Source organism: Mytilus trossulus, chromosome 3 (assembly GCF_036588685.1).
Source record: "Mytilus trossulus isolate FHL-02 chromosome 3, PNRI_Mtr1.1.1.hap1, whole genome shotgun sequence".
In the NCBI taxonomy this organism is placed as follows: Eukaryota; Metazoa; Mollusca; class Bivalvia; order Mytilida; family Mytilidae; genus Mytilus; species Mytilus trossulus.
In genome coordinates, this window is record NC_086375.1 from 7,639,996 (window position 1) to 7,656,748 (window position 16,753).

Genomic DNA, 16,753 nt, shown 5'->3' on the forward strand with positions numbered 1-16,753 from the left:
GTAATGTACTATTATTTTGTGTTTATTCTTTAATTTGATTTTTTGTGTTTAAGCACCATTTTTAAGCAAATCTTTTAAGCTATTTCGTTAAGGCAAGTTTTATTTTTTTAGAGAAAATCACCGACCTTCAATAGGAAAACTGATAATCCTAGCCAATAAAGTTTGGAGTCGTGTGCCCCCGCACGAGCGTGGTTCGAACTCACAATCTCAGTGTAAACTTGCTAGTGATTAGATAAGTAACCACTTAGACCACTCGTCCGAGGCCCTTGTAATGTACTTCTGTATCAATAATCTATGAATTGCTGTAATGCGTATTCTTGCGTGTATTTGTTCCATATTCCTGTCACGTAATGTTGTCATTTTAGCGGTAGTTTTAAATTATTCTCGTATAAGCGTGAGGTTTGTATAGCCATTAACCCCGTTTCTACCCGCCATTTGTTTTGATGTCGTGTATATACGTGCTAAAATATGGCGTTGTTATCTATACTTGTCGTTTCTATGTACGTTTGTGTTTCTATTTGTTGCATCTCAGTGTTTCTGTTATCCCGTTGTTTTCCTCTTATATTTGATGTTTCCCTCGATTTTGTTTGAGACAAAGATTTGTTTTCGCTCAATCGATTTATGACTAGTGAATAGCAGTCAACTGTATTTTTACTATATTAATCCATCCTATATAAGGAAATATCTACCACAGATATAGCAATTGGGTGATGTGTTTTAGTCTTTGATTTTGCAATTCCATCAGGGGCTTTTCGTTTAAATTTTATTGGTGTTAGGTATTTTTGTTATTTCAATATTTGGTCATAACAAAGGTCGAATAAAAATGGTTTTGTTTACTGAAATATAAATGATTGCAAACAATCATACCAGCTATTACAAATTTCTGTAAAAAAAAGTCTCAGAGGAAGGAATTGCATATACAAGGTGTAATTGTTAAAATACCTAAAACTAGAGGCTCTCAAGAGCCTGTGTTGGTCAACTGTATTTACTGTGGTTTAGGAAATCATGGTTTAAATCATAATAGATAGTATTAGATAAAATAATGATTGAGAACAAGTTTGATTTAATTTGGCCAAGTAGTTAAATTAAAAGCAAGTCATCCCCGTGTAGTCTTTCAATTACTTGAGACCCCATTATCATTATTTAAATTCGTGTTCAAGTTGTGACCATTTGAAACTGTGTTTTATGAGAATCGTGAATTGCCTCTGTCAACTATGTTTTACATCAGTTGGACTGAATCAATAACTTTAAATAGTTCCTGCAATTTTGGCCCAGTGGTTTCATAGATGATGTATTATCAGACAAACAAGGACGAATGAAAAATGATGATGTTTGTTCACAAGGTCCTGTACATGTACGATCTATATGCCAAATAAGCTAAATATGATCCTTGTATACCAACTTCTGTAAATATTTCCAAATTACTGCCAGTATTGTTCTGTCAAGAGAATATGAGGACAAATGATCTAACCAAATATGCAAGCTTTCTGTCAAGCAATTTCTGCCTAATGAACACAAGTATTGCTTGGGACTGTTATAACTTGAAGTGATTGCTGCTAGTTTGACAGATAAATATCGATTTCACGGGATTAAAGAGAACTTCAAATTATATAAACTGAGTTTTATTCATGAAAAAAAGTATTATTCAAATAATAACAATCTACACACAACAATGAAATAAATAAAAACAAATTTATAACGATGGTATATATTTATGCATATCAATAGCAATACAAAATGTTATCATTCAAAAAATCTATTCAAGCTTGCAATGCAAGACAACATCAATTATCCATTTGCTTACATCTCAAAATCAAAATTTAATTAACACATTTAAGCTTAACGTTCAAATCTGACAGCTAACATTTCATACTAAATTTTAAAAAATTCATACTTTGGCCAAATCACAGAATAAAAAAGTTTTGTTTAACATGTCTTTCTCACAAATTTTCTTGCATATGGTCGATTTATTTACTATTCTATCTCAACAAATAAATTTTCAAATTGAAGTCTCTTCACTCGTCATTTTTAATCCGTCACTTGTAAATGTTCATTACTGATTGATTCATTGATGTTTGCATAAAATCTTATCCAAATATTTCATGCATATAATTACAAGAAGGTTAACAATTGATACTATAGGTAGGTTCTGGAAGGTTGGGTTTGATTGCAATAAAGGCAGGAAATTTATATATCAGTTGAAAATGTTGAAAAGGCACCATATGTTACCAACAGATGGTTACCATAAGCTGTGTGTAGCCAGCATGCATTGTCAGCCATTGTGTCGACAGAGTGCCATGCTGTCAATACAATGGCTGAAAATGCATCAGATTTAAAGTTCCCATTCTGACTGCAAATAGCTGTAGATTCATACATCCTGCACACCAAAAAAGATGACCAAATTAAAAAATGTTTTTCCTGTTATTTTTTTCAACTAGAACATCATAAACATGTAGAACAGAGGTAGTCAAGGTGACCATATTTTTATATCCCTGTCATTCCTTGCATTTTAAAATTCCAGGCCATGCACAAGTAACGAATTCACCTACAAAAAACTTTCAATCTATCATGCATTATTACACAGTATGTTATTGAATATAATGAATTGGCCATATCTGGCAAAAAATTAGCATACTGTGGATTCATTTATTTTGTGGGTACCAATTTTGTGGATTAAGGAAAATTTACATCTTTGTGGATATTTAATTCCACGGTTTTGCCAAATCTGCATACATGATTACAGAAAATGTGTCATTCTTTGAACATTTTATTTCATGATTAATTTTTATCCACGAAATCCACGAAAAATTAGTATCCAACAAAAAATAATAAATCCATGGTATCAAATACTAATGATTATCAGAATATAGGTAGGACATAAATGATGTCATATTATCAAATTCAAAAGTTTTGAAATCAAAGTAGAAATTTCTCCATTAAATTTAGCACAATTTGTATGAAATATATAAGAAACTGCTTGACAACTTTGAAATTTTGCATTAATTCTAATTACCCCTGATGCATGAACCTACTCCTTTAGAAAGTTTCATGATTTAAATCATAAGATTTGTAAGCTGCAAAATATGTAAGAAAATCAATTTATAAAATCTACAAAGTTGTCGTTTGGTTATGTGTTACATATTTTTTTCTCCATTATTTATATAAATAATGCCGTTAGTTTTCTTGTTTGAATTGTTTTACATTGTCATATCGGGGCCTTTTATAGCAGACTATGCAGTATGGGCTTTGCGCATTGTTGAAGGCCGTACCGTGACCTATAGTTGTTAATGTCTGTGTCATTTTGGTCTCTTGTGAACAGTTGTCTCATTGGCAATCATACTACATCTTCTTTTTTATATTTGAATTAAAGCTTTGACATTTCTTTCATTGAGAACTAATGTGTCAAGAATTTTACATGATACTAATCTTTTAAATAACTTCTCCCACATATAACTTGATGGGGATGTCATGAAAAAAAAACAGGTAAATGTATTGAACATGATCATTGAAAACAAATAAGTGTATAAACATGTACATGTATGAGGAATCTTCAGTCACATACAAAAAGAAAGGACACTCTTAATAACATATATATATGCATTTAAATGAATTGTTTTACCTCACTATGAAGTAGCCATAGGGTAGTCATGATAGCTTTAAGTATATTTTCTGTCAAAAATTTATGAAAAGATACACATTTGTATACATTTTTGTTAAAATATATGAAAAAATTGTGAACTGCAGAAACCAATTTTTTATGCACATTAAGATGAACTTGAATAAAACTTAAGTCACTGTAGTCATGATTGGGGTATAACATATTAAATTTTGAAGTAAAATGAATAAAAGTTCTACAATGACTAGTTGTACTTTTAGTAACTCTTTTGATTTAAACTATTTTCACATCTATTCTTAAACCCAGATACCACATAAACAAATATTGGTACATGTTCATGGCAGAAAATAATGAAATATGTATACATTATATGTGCATGCTGTGCTACATGTATCTAGATTTTTTTGTAATGAAATGATTATATCTACATGTACGTACACATTGTCTATCTAAATTCTTATACAGAACGTTGTGTAATGTTCAATGTTTGAAATGAAAATGATATATTACACATGTATATATTTCAGAATAATTTAACACATTACAAAACAAAAATATCTGAAAACATCATTTTTTAGTCTATCACAAGACTTAACACTAACAATGCCAAATTGAAAATTGTTATTTGCATCTTGAATATTAATATACAATTCATATTTAAATGCAAGATGCCAATTTCAATGTGTTTGACAAAGTGTTCAAAATAACCTTCATCAAGGAGCAAAAAATATAAAATTCAAACACTTGAAGATAAAGAGTATAAACCTAGTAGATGGGTATAGGACATTTTAGTAAAAAATTGTATAAATGTGTAAATAGTTTCACTGCTGTTAGAGTAAAAGCAATATATTTACTGCCAAAAAAAACAAAACAATTATTATTAGAAAAATATTGAACTATTAAAAAATTCTAACTTTTTTTTAGATCCCATTTCATGATCTTGAACAATCTTCTGTCCAAGTTGTACAACAATCCATGAAGTTTAAAAAAATGTTTTTAATCTAAATCCTAGAATTTATCTAAATGTAAACTGCAAAACAAATTTAATCCATTAATCAGTAAAATATAGGAGAAAAAATAGTGTCCACAGGGCACAGGGTACCATGCCCATTCCCACTATGACATTTACTGGTTTAATAAACTGTAAAATCTTAGTCCAAATTCTACTTTTGCATATATATTTAAAAGTTTAATTAATGGAAATGAGTTCTTATTATCTTTAAGTTGTTTTGACCGTTTTTCCATTTTTTTCCATAACAAATTTTCATCAACAAAAATTTCAGCCTGATACAGGATGATCAAATGAATGAAAGCACACATGTCCATAGACCTATAACATAAAACCCCTCTATTATAGTAGTCGGGGCATAAAAATATTCCCTTAGAGCCCGTGTATCACAGCAACATTTAATATATATTTAATCACAGAAAGTTGGGAACATAAACAGAGAAATCAACTGAGTACATCTCCTAATATCAAATAATTCTTTAAAGTCACTGGAAGTTCTAAATGTTGCACTTTATTGTGAATCTGCTGACCAAATGACCTTCTGAAAAAGTTTCTACACACTGCTATCATTCGTGGAGGTTCTGAGGCAAACTTTTTCAATAATGCTTGCATGTTTAAATCACGATTTTCTTTAGGATACATATCGTCACTAAATACCCATGCCTCACTATGAAGATTGTAACCAGCTGCTATCAGTAACAACATAATTTCAAAACATCCTCGGTCAACTGCAACATAGAGAGGCGAGCGAGGCTTGGGATAAATCTGTACTGCTGTGTCACTTTGGGAATGTTGATTAATACCTACGCTTGTTACTTCCATTTCTACATTAGCCGTTAGAAGTAGTTTTACAATGTCTTTGTGTTTCATGTACACGGCATTCCAAAGAGGAGTGGCTTTGTAGCTGTTTTGGCAATTTGGATCGGCTCCACATTCCAGAAGTTTTCGGACTCCTTCGACCATATTGTTGTATGCCGCATAATGTAAAGCAGTGTCCTTGTCCTTATCGGCATTGTTTACATTACAACCTAATGGCAATAAAATATCAATGACACTCTGATGGCCCCCATGTGCTGCTAAGGCAATGGGTGTGTTACCATCTCGTGTGGGTGTGTCGTGGTGCATTCCTGCCTTGAGCAGAATGTTGACTATCTGATAGTATCCATTCCATGCAGCAATGTGGATAGAGGAATATCTCTGTGGATTACTGACATTAATGTCAGATTTATGGTTGACCAGAATCTGAACAATTTTTGTTGATCCTTGATAACAGGCTGTTAAAAGAGCAGTAGTTCCATCACTTGAGGTCAGATTAGGGTCGGCACCAGCCTGGAGTAACATCTGTACGATCTCTTCATTTTCTGGAAAAATATAATTTATTGATTACAAACTTTCAAATTTCATGAATTTGTTTTAATGCTTGCAAATAATAACAGGAGAATGTACAGTGTATCTTAATATTCCAGAGTCCATGTACTAATTAAAACCATTGATGTTTGAAAATTAGCAACTTTAATTTTCCATTTATAAACTCATTTAAACATGATCATGATGATAAAGGGATATACAATGTAGGGCTAGAACAGTAAAAGTGATGCTTCCCAAATTGAACACAGTGACACTATTCAAATTAAACCTGATTCAGTGTGTGTTGTTATAAACAAGCAGTGTGTAATATAACTTCATAACCATGATAACATTTCACATGTTTCAGGCAAACCAGAGTTAGAGGACACAAACCAACTTTAAAACTTACAATGTCTGGAAGGACACATTAAACCTAAATGCCTTAAACAGTTTTAACTTTAAAATGTGCAACAATCTATATAGTTAAGAACGATGCCACAAAGTGACAAAAATACTCAACCAATTCCCTAGTTTTACAATATAAATCTGCCATAACCATGCATGTCATGCATGTTCATACAGTATCATAGCTTTATTAGTAAATTTTCATTTCAAGAAGCATCACTGATTTAGATTTTTTTTCTTGTTTTCAAACCTGTTTTTTGTGGTCTTCTGCCATGGATGCCATGTCTGCACTCAAAAACATTCACATGGTGATGATTTTTTTTTCAATTTTAGCACTTTATAAATAGATTTTATCACAGATTTTGTTAAACAACTTTAACACATGTTTATACATACCAACATAAGTAGCAAAGAACAGTGCTGATTCATGTCTCCTGTTCCTAGCATTAAGATTGACTCCTTTGGAAATTAACTTTTTAACATAACAAGCTCCCCTGACGGTACCTAACATCAATGCTGAATTCCCCCGATCATCAGTCACATTTGGACTGGCCCCAGCATCTAGAAGCATCCCAAACATCTCTTCATCCACCAGATGCATTGCCAAGATAACTGGACCTTCGTTACTACTGTTACGAATATCTAAATCAATATTCTTCACTTTCAACAACTTTTCTACTATATCTTTAAAACGACTGACCATTGCTAAGGCTAGTGGCGATACTTTATCTGGATTACTTTGGACATTCACATCAACGTTTTGTGATAATAAAAAGTCGACAACATCGATTTGATGTTTCTTCACTGCAAAATGAAGTGCTGTCCTTTCATATATACTTGTTCTCACGTTAAGATTACAACCATACTGTTTAAACAGTCGGACAATGTTCTGTAATCCTAGCCCAGAGGCTATGTGTATCAAACTTAGCGATGGTTTGCAGTCCCTGAGTCTACTCTCATCACTGGAATGACAATGGCAAATTCCGCTACGAATATCGTCCAATAAAACATCTAACAAAGCCTCCACTTGACTTGTGCTGTCTGGCAGTGAAGCGTAAGGGAAGGATTCATATATTTTGGCACAGGTACATGTTTGATCAGTTTCTATAAAATATGAAATTAACAGTTAATTATGCAGCATTACATAAAGTTCATATTTATTTTGACACATACCGATTCACTTATAACATGTATAATATATATACATTGGCATTGCATAAAATTCAAAATTATTGTGTTTGTCGTGTTGATTTAATTCTACTTTATATTTTGAGTATTGCTCAAGCCATAGTGAGTTCCCTGTTATTTTCTACAAGTTTGTCCCCTTTGTTTGTTCGTGAATTGATGTCAGTGTATTGATACATGTATCACATTTCATTTTTTCACATTTTAATATTACATACTGACATATGGACCATAATTTGGTATTGGGACTGTTTCTGATAACAATAGAAAAGTGATAAAATATTGTATTTTGGTGAGAGAAGTTGTTGCTCCACCATCAAATGCTATTATTTCTATTAAAAGAAAGGTGCTTTCTACTCTCCCCTAGAGAGAATTTGAAATAAACAAATATTTCAGATTATTCGGCCCCTTTTCTGTGTCGTTTCTTAGCATCATTTTCACTTCTGAAGTGCGTAACTCTGGTAAATTTAAAGATTGTTTCCGGATAACGATGAAAAAGGGTCCTTGGAAAATTCAATCAACATTACGTTTCTTATTTACAACTTCTATATATATATATATCATTTATTCTGGTATCACCTAAGTTGGACAAAGGTATACAGAAAAACACATTAGTTTACATTACATTACATATAAAGTACATTTGTTGAGGAAGCATTAAATATGAGCCGATGCTAGATGAATTGATTTTGCTTCAGCAGTAATTATAATATAAATATTACTGGATATTTTAGGTGAATAAAGATAATTTAATAAAAAAAAACATGTTAAAACACCCTTACACTTGGAATGTACAAAGTTGGTATCTTTGTCACAATTTAAAAAAAAATAATTTAATCATGTTCTGTAAACACTTTTCAGAAACGCAATAGACTTGTCAAAGGAAAAGTAAACTTTTACCATGCATGACTTAAAAAGAAAGTACTTTATTGATTTTAGCCCACTAAAGAAGGTTAAAATGTGGAAACCATGTAGATGGTGTACAGGTCACAAATTTCACATGGTGCCTATTTTAAAGATTTTAATTCCAAGTTAAAAGTGAATTTTTTACTGGATTTAAAGACTTTTACATTGCCAATGATTTGAAATAAATTGTATATAACTGGAATTTCAAAACAAAGTATAAATACATTTTTTTGGCTAAAACATCAATAAACAACGATTATGGTATCCTGTATCAATAAAGAAAATATGGAAATAATGGTAATGATCATTATTTGAGAACTCTGATAAATTACCTTAAGGATATTTTTACAAATCACAGTACAAAAATTGTTTAACCAATTTGACATAAACTTCAACTGAAAATCCCAAATTTGACGCCTGACAGTAAAGGGCATTTATACCTCATAATACCTACCAATAAATATTTCCAAGTCTAAGATATCTTTGTGTTTGTCCAATAACTTCACTGTGTCTTCACTTTCACCGTACATAACAATCTGTTCAAACAACAGAGCCTGTATATGTCTGATATCTATAAATAGATTAAGATAAACAAGATTAATTTCATATCTATAAATAAAAAATGTAAACTCAGATAAACTGGGTTCATTTCAGTATACTACTCTTTTCTAGTAATTGAATGTAAGTATAGTGAATATTATATTGACTTTCAGTAATGTTGCACCATGTAATACTTTTGAGTCTGAGACAACATGACTTATTTATTATTTGATATTGGCTTTGAACTAGTTTTGGATAACTGTGAGTTCTCTTAGATCAGTACTTGAGTCTTTAAAGTGTATGTAAATTTTTTTTTGTGCTTTGAATTCATACTCTAATATTACATGTATAAAAAATTCAGAAAATATTTTGTGCATTTATCATGATTATCATTAGGCCAACCTTAAAAATATGTTTGTTTGGGCTTAAATTAAAATATTGTTTGTTTGCAGTTTACCGACCGACCCTTAAAAATCCTCCCGACTGTGAAAATTTTATTGCTTTAAATTTGAAGAATTTTTTTTTAATACCTCTATTGACGCAATCCGGAACTTTGGGTCCTTTCCGGAAATGATTTAAAGTCTGGGTCAATTACGCATTTCAAGTTCGGTTTTTCTTAGCTTCCCGTCAAGCGTTTATGTGACCGTTTAATGACAAAGCAAGTCACGGAGGAGTACTTTACGCTGTCGTCTCGTGTCAATTTTAAGACAAATAACAAACAAAAAAGTTTATTAGTAAACTGTTTATACAGATTCAGGCACATGTAATGATGTGTGATGATATCATTGACGATGATGCAGCGGATATTCATAACTGACACGATAACCATTCTGTCTCAAACAAATGGGGTTCAGAATCTGTGGAGCCTGACTTTATGGAACCAATTTCAGTGGTTAAATAATTCGACAGCAGCTTGAAGTATGGCATATTTTCTACAAATCGTTGTGAAGACGACAAAGATGAAACCACTCCTCCGTGACTTAAATCTTCATGGATATCTGTAAACACGCCTGTACGGAGGAAGGGCTCATTTGAAATGTTAATGGATAAAGATCATGCCACATCAATAAGAAGCAACCCTAACTACACAAAGATGTAGAGAAAATGAATGGTTAGCTTGAAAAATAAATATACCCTCTCTATCTTCGATTGCAATGAGTATGCTCCTTTAGGATAAGGGGGGCTGCCCCACTCATTGCAATTATTCTCTTTCTTACAATATTAAATATACCCAAACTGTGTGGCCTGTGTGAATTCAATTAAAACATGTCATTAGGAGCTATGCTGCCAATTTTTTTTATGCGTTAAAAACATTTCAGTACATTTCAGTACAGACCATATACTTTTAATGGGGTGCTATGGATTTCACCCCAAACTTTAGATTTCTTTGGTTTTCATTAAAGCCTGGCAAAAATATAACCTTATCACATATAATTAAATATTGTTAGAAAAACAGTCGGATGTCTTAATACTTTTTTTTCAATTGAGGAAGATTCAATGGTTATTTTTTTTTTTATTAAAAATACACTTCATGCTCTTTAATAATTGTCTTATAAATCAATAATATATACATTTTTCTGATGAAAATACTCTACTCATGAAAACATTCTAGTCAAGAAGCATACATGTCTGATTATATTTCTTTAAAACAGTTCTAGTCATGACATTCCTTGTTTATAAGTGTTCCAGTATTTACTAATTATACCATATTTTATGTCATAAATTGGATAATGACACTATGTTAAAGTTTCAGTTTTGGTTAAAAAGTTTTTTATCTGAAAATGCCTGTTCATTTGATGTTGGTTTTCAGCATGTCCAGTGTTTGTTGTTTTAAAATGTTGTTTTTTTCTTCACAAGAAACTTGGTTTAGTGTAACTGCTTGTTTAAACTGTTTTTTGGCTGATAAAATAAAATATTTTTCCTACCTACCGACCCTTCAGTCTGAAGGTACAGTCGGAAAACTGCAAGGCCAACCTTAAAAATATGTTTGTTTGCAGTTTTCCGACTGTACCATCAGACTGAAGGGTCGGTAGGTAGGAAAAATATTTTATTTTATCAGCCAAAAAACAGTTTAAACAAGCAGTTACACTAAACCAAGTTTCTTGTGAAGAAAAAAACAACATTTTAAAACAACAAACACTGGACATGCTGAAAACCAACATCAAATGAACAGGCATTTTCAGATAAAAAACTTTTTAACCAAAACTGAAACTTTAACATAGTGTCATTATCCAATTTATGACATAAAATATGGTATAATTAGTAAATACTGGAACACTTATAAACAAGGAATGTCATGACTAGAACTGTTTTAAAGAAATATAATCAGACATGTATGCTTCTTGACTAGAATGTTTTCATGAGTAGAGTATTTTCATCAGAAAAATGTATATATTATTGATTTATAAGACAATTATTAAAGAGCATGAAGTGTATTTTTAATAAAAAAAAAAATAACCATTGAATCTTCCTCAATTGAAAAAAAAGTATTAAGACATCCGACTGTTTTTCTAACAATATTTAATTATATGTGATAAGGTTATATTTTTGCCAGGCTTTAATGAAAACCAAAGAAATCTAAAGTTTGGGGTGAAATCCATAGCACCCCATTAAAAGTATATGGTCTGTACTGAAATGTACTGAAATGTTTTTAATGCATAAAAAAAATTGGCAGCATAGCTCCTAATGACATGTTTTAATTGAATTCACACAGGCCACACAGTTTGGGTATATTTAATATTGTAAGAAAGAGAATAATTGCAATGAGTGGGGCAGCCCCCCTTATCCTAAAGGAGCATACTCATTGCAATCGAAGATAGAGAGGGTATATTTATTTTTCAAGCTAACCATTCATTTTCTCTACATCTTTGTGTAGTTAGGGTTGCTTCTTATTGATGTGGCATGATCTTTATCCATTAACATTTCAAATGAGCCCTTCCTCCGTACAGGCGTGTTTACAGATATCCATGAAGATTTAAGTCACGGAGGAGTGGTTTCATCTTTGTCGTCTTCACAACGATTTGTAGAAAATATGCCATACTTCAAGCTGCTGTCGAATTATTTAACCACTGAAATTGGTTCCATAAAGTCAGGCTCCACAGATTCTGAACCCCATTTGTTTGAGACAGAATGGTTATCGTGTCAGTTATGAATATCCGCTGCATCATCGTCAATGATATCATCACACATCATTACATGTGCCTGAATCTGTATAAACAGTTTACTAATAAACTTTTTTGTTTGTTATTTGTCTTAAAATTGACACGAGACGACAGCGTAAAGTACTCCTCCGTGACTTGCTTTGTCATTAAACGGTCACATAAACGCTTGACGGGAAGCTAAGAAAAACCGAACTTGAAATGCGTAATTGACCCAGACTTTAAATCATTTCCGGAAAGGACCCAAAGTTCCGGATTGCGTCAATAGAGGTATTAAAAAAAAATTCTTCAAATTTAAAGCAATAAAATTTTCACAGTTGGGAGGATTTTTAAGGGTCGGTCGGTCGGTAAACTGCAAACAAACAATATTTTAATTTAAGCCTTACGATTTTTTAAATATTTATACATGAACTGAACAATATGCATGACTAATTATTGGGATTTTAGGAAATAATGTCAGAATGCGAGTACTTGATAATGCATTTTTCTCATTAATTAAAATGACCATAAAGTGCCAGCAACATACAGATCAGTATGATACATGCACATAATTCAGTGAAATCAGAAGCTGCTTCTTTGATGGACAAAAAATGAAGATTAAAAATCACATTACCAAATGTGTCAAACAAGAAAGTGGCATGGTATAAATGCTATATATATATATATATATGTTTCAGGCTTCAAAGATTAAAGGTACCAGTCTTGTATTACAACTCCAATTTCCGGTGCATGTCAAAACATGGAGGGAAACAAAATAGTGCATTTTTTTCTGAATTTTTTTCTGAACTCAATTTTTTCTGTTTGATTATAGGTTTATGCTGAATTGAAAGATATATATAGACTTTAAAAAAAATCTTGCATCTTTTGGGGATATCAATCCAGGAAAGAGGAAGGATATCATGTTTACTGGCAGTGGTGCGGCCTAGTAAAAATAGCAAACAGAAAGTAGAAAAACAATGTTTTGACTTCAGGATTGCGTAACTTTTTATTCTTCGTGGCAACACCCCCTTTTTTTTCGATTAAATCACAATTTCACATTAGTACATACATGATATGAAAATGATTTTTTTTTTCTATGTAGCATTTTTTATTTTTTTATTTTCAAAGATCAGCTGTTTAACATGTAAGCCTATGGAGCAGTCAATTACAAGACTGCAACCTGCATAGGGTAATTTGTTCATATGTTCACTGCAAGAAAGTAGCTCATGTGGACTTATGTGTGCCCAGAATGATAAAACATCATGATTTAAGAACTTTTTAAGAGAAAAAAATTATGGGGTATCAAGTTACACTGAAAAAACTGAAATTATGTAATAATTATGCATTTTCATACTAGACACCATTCAAAAGTATTAATAGATATAAAGCACAACAGTTTGAGGCAAATTGAGATTTTGATGGTATTACATACATGATTTTTAATCAAAAAGAACATAGAAAGATTTTTTTCTCAATGAATTCTTCTTCTTATGATGCAATCTTTAGTTGCACAGTTTTATTGAAAATAAGAGCAAAGTTGAAGAGACAGCTACATACAAAATTACTGTTTTTTCTTTAGTGTTATTATTTTCACGGCTCAATTGTTGACATTTAGGTAGAATATGTATAAAATGAACTTTTGGTGAAAAGATTTTCACAAAATGTTAATTTTTCATGAGTATATACTTCTTTTCCTGTCTGCGGCACTGCATGGTTAATTGAAATTTCCATATTTGGGTTAAAAATTTGTTTAAAAAGTTGAATTTTTCTAAAACTATCCATCATGACATGGTTTTTTGTGATTAGGTGTGTCAAGTAATCAATATTCTTACCAAAAACACTAACTTGAGTATTCATTTTGCTTTTTCTTGAATTTTATTTCAAGTTTTATATGCATAGGTGGGTCAAGTACAGGCTAAAAACCATGATATAGTAGGCATGTTTAAAGACCAGTATAGTGAAACAAGAGAAAGGTATGGTATTTCTTGTGTCCAGATAGTTGTATTGTAGCAAATTCTTCAATATGAAAAAGTTTTGGGTAGTTTTTCAATTTTGACTTAAACAAGAGGCCCACTTGTGTAGATTTCATTGAAAAAAGGGGGAGGGGTAAACTATTGAATGTGGTTCATTTAAACAGGAGGAAAAAAATAAAAATAATAGATCAGAATACTCTTCTAGCTCCAAAGTATCCAAATAATAGAAAAACATTCATGAAGATAGACTAGAATGAGATTTACAGATCATTTAGTAGACATGACTGATTTCCAAATTTTGCCTGTTTTCAGAAAGGGGTACTGCTTTAATAGTGGGGTTATTTTTATAAATATAGCCAAACAGTTCTAATAATGGCATTTTTATGTTCAAATATGGCTACTTAATGAAACTAAGTAAATGAATTATTTTTTTAAGACATTTCATTAATGTTATAGGTACCAGTCTTGTATTACAACTCCAATTTCCGGTGCATGTCAAAACATGGAGGGAAACAAAATAGTGCATTTTTTTCTGAATTTTTTTCTGAACTCAATTTTTTCTGTTTGATTATAGGTTTATGCTGAATTGAAAGATATATATAGACTTTAAAAAAAATCTTGCATCTTTTGGGGATATCAATCCAGGAAAGAGGAAGGATATCATGTTTACTGGCAGTGGTGCGGCCTAGTAAAAATAGCAAACAGAAAGTAGAAAAACAATGTTTTGACTTCAGGATTGCGTAACTTTTTATTCTTCGTGGCAACACCCCCTTTTTTTTCGATTAAATCACAATTTCACATTAGTACATACATGATATGAAAATGATTTTTTTTTTCTATGTAGCATTTTTTATTTTTTTATTTTCAAAGATCAGCTGTTTAACATGTAAGCCTATGGAGCAGTCAATTACAAGACTGCAACCTTAAATATTAAGGTACAAATGTAAAAGATATATAATATTGTTCACCTGTATCAGACATTTTTGATTCTTCATCCATCTCTTCTTTCTGAAAAAGATTAGTATTGTAATCAGTTAATTACACTTTTTTTAAAACATTTTCTTATTTAATTTTTATTTTCCCCAGAAAATGAACACAGCTGTGTACATCATCATGATCATGTATATAGAGTTTTCCTGTAATCTTCTCTTGACTTAAAGTATTCTTCTACAATTTTTACAGCAACTTAATTCTCTTGTGTTCATCATCATGTTGAGGGAAGTCAAAACATGCTTTCACATAAATTTTTCTAGTTTGATAATTATAATCAGAGTTCAACCTATAGCTAGTCCAAATAATTATGACGTCTGGCAAGGCTACTTTATTTTTTAACGATGTCACAGGAAGGCGTCCCAGAAAAAAAATTAAAATAGCCTTGCCAGACGTCATAATTATTTGGACTAAGTTCAACCTTAACATGCTTAAACTTTAAAGCTTTTGCAAAAATGTAACTCAAAAACTGACCAGAATTAATCTCTTTCATTTTTTTTATATCTTTTATTAAATCCGTATCCGGTCGTTCGGCCCCCAAACCGATCTGGCCCCAAGTCAATCCGGTCCAAAGTCGATCCAGCCCAAGTTGATCCGTCCCCAAGTCGATAATAAAATATGAATAACTTATATTCACTCTATGGAGGAATTTGTGACAATTTTGAACAGTATAATTAGAAAAGAAATCATTAGTCTATAATTGTTTTTTTTATTCAATTGTCTGATGATTGTGAACTAAGGTAATGCCACTCGTAATCACTTAAGTCAATCAAATCCTGATAAATTAAAGTTATGTAATGAACAAGGTCTTGATAATTCGATCTTTGTTTGGTGTATATAATAATAATTAATTGTATTTTTATTTCAGGTAACATCAGTCTTCTATATAACACTTTTTTTTTTGTAATATCTAATAGAGATTAGTCAATATATTTTGAAAAACAAACTTTTCTTTTCATTCTGTATCTGTATGGGTACATAATTACCAATTCTGGCTTTTAAACAATGGGAGTGAAGGTGCAGTCGATTTACTGATGTTTCGCGAAAGCAGATTTAAAGCTCTCTACAGTTTTTATGCGAACAATAGTGTCATTCTCTAATAAATTCACCAAAACAGGTGACATAAACAAGTTAAAAAAGTGTCATTGGTCACATATTATGTCTCTTCATATATAATTGGAGATATAAGCAATCATCACTGACACCAAGTCTTGTCTTTTACAATGTGAAATCATGCAGTACTTTTGTCTAGAACAACAGACGTGACAGAAGTCTGACAACATGGATAACAAAATAGGAATGAATCAATTGCCTTACATAAAAATTTTGGCTGTAACATAGATTTCATGTTTATGTTTATCTTTTGAAGCTTTTCGTTTCACAAAACTTTCAATTCTGAAAAATGTGTGATACATCGGTTAAAAGGATCCGGTTAATATTTCTTGTTTTTATCTGTAAACAATTACCACTGTTTGTTAATAACTAAGTTATATGTTGATCAAAGAAAAAATCAATTCCTTGTCCGAAGTTTATCTGGTTTCTTACTTAGGAGATAACAGGGACCCAGTAAATAAAAAAAAAGAGCTCGGAAGGGGAGACAACTGTGACCAAAAAAAATTAGAACTTTATGATTTGTATGAATTTT

The 16,753-nt window shown here is 31.4% G+C and overlaps 1 protein-coding gene across 1 annotated transcript; it reads right to left on the reverse strand.

The window, feature by feature from the left end:
• Positions 1-5,019: 5,019 nt before the first annotated feature.
• Positions 5,020-16,667, reverse strand: LOC134710073 (ankyrin-3-like). The gene is made up of 5 exons (XM_063570248.1): positions 16,575-16,667; positions 15,087-15,126; positions 8,923-9,039; positions 6,774-7,481; positions 5,020-5,986 (listed from the first exon to the last, which is right to left on the reverse strand). The coding sequence occupies exons 2-5, from the start codon at positions 15,115-15,117 to the stop codon at positions 5,070-5,072; spliced, it is 1,773 nt and encodes a 590-aa protein (XP_063426318.1). The 5' UTR covers positions 15,118-15,126; positions 16,575-16,667; the 3' UTR covers positions 5,020-5,069.
• Between the last annotated feature and the right edge of the window lie 86 nt (positions 16,668-16,753).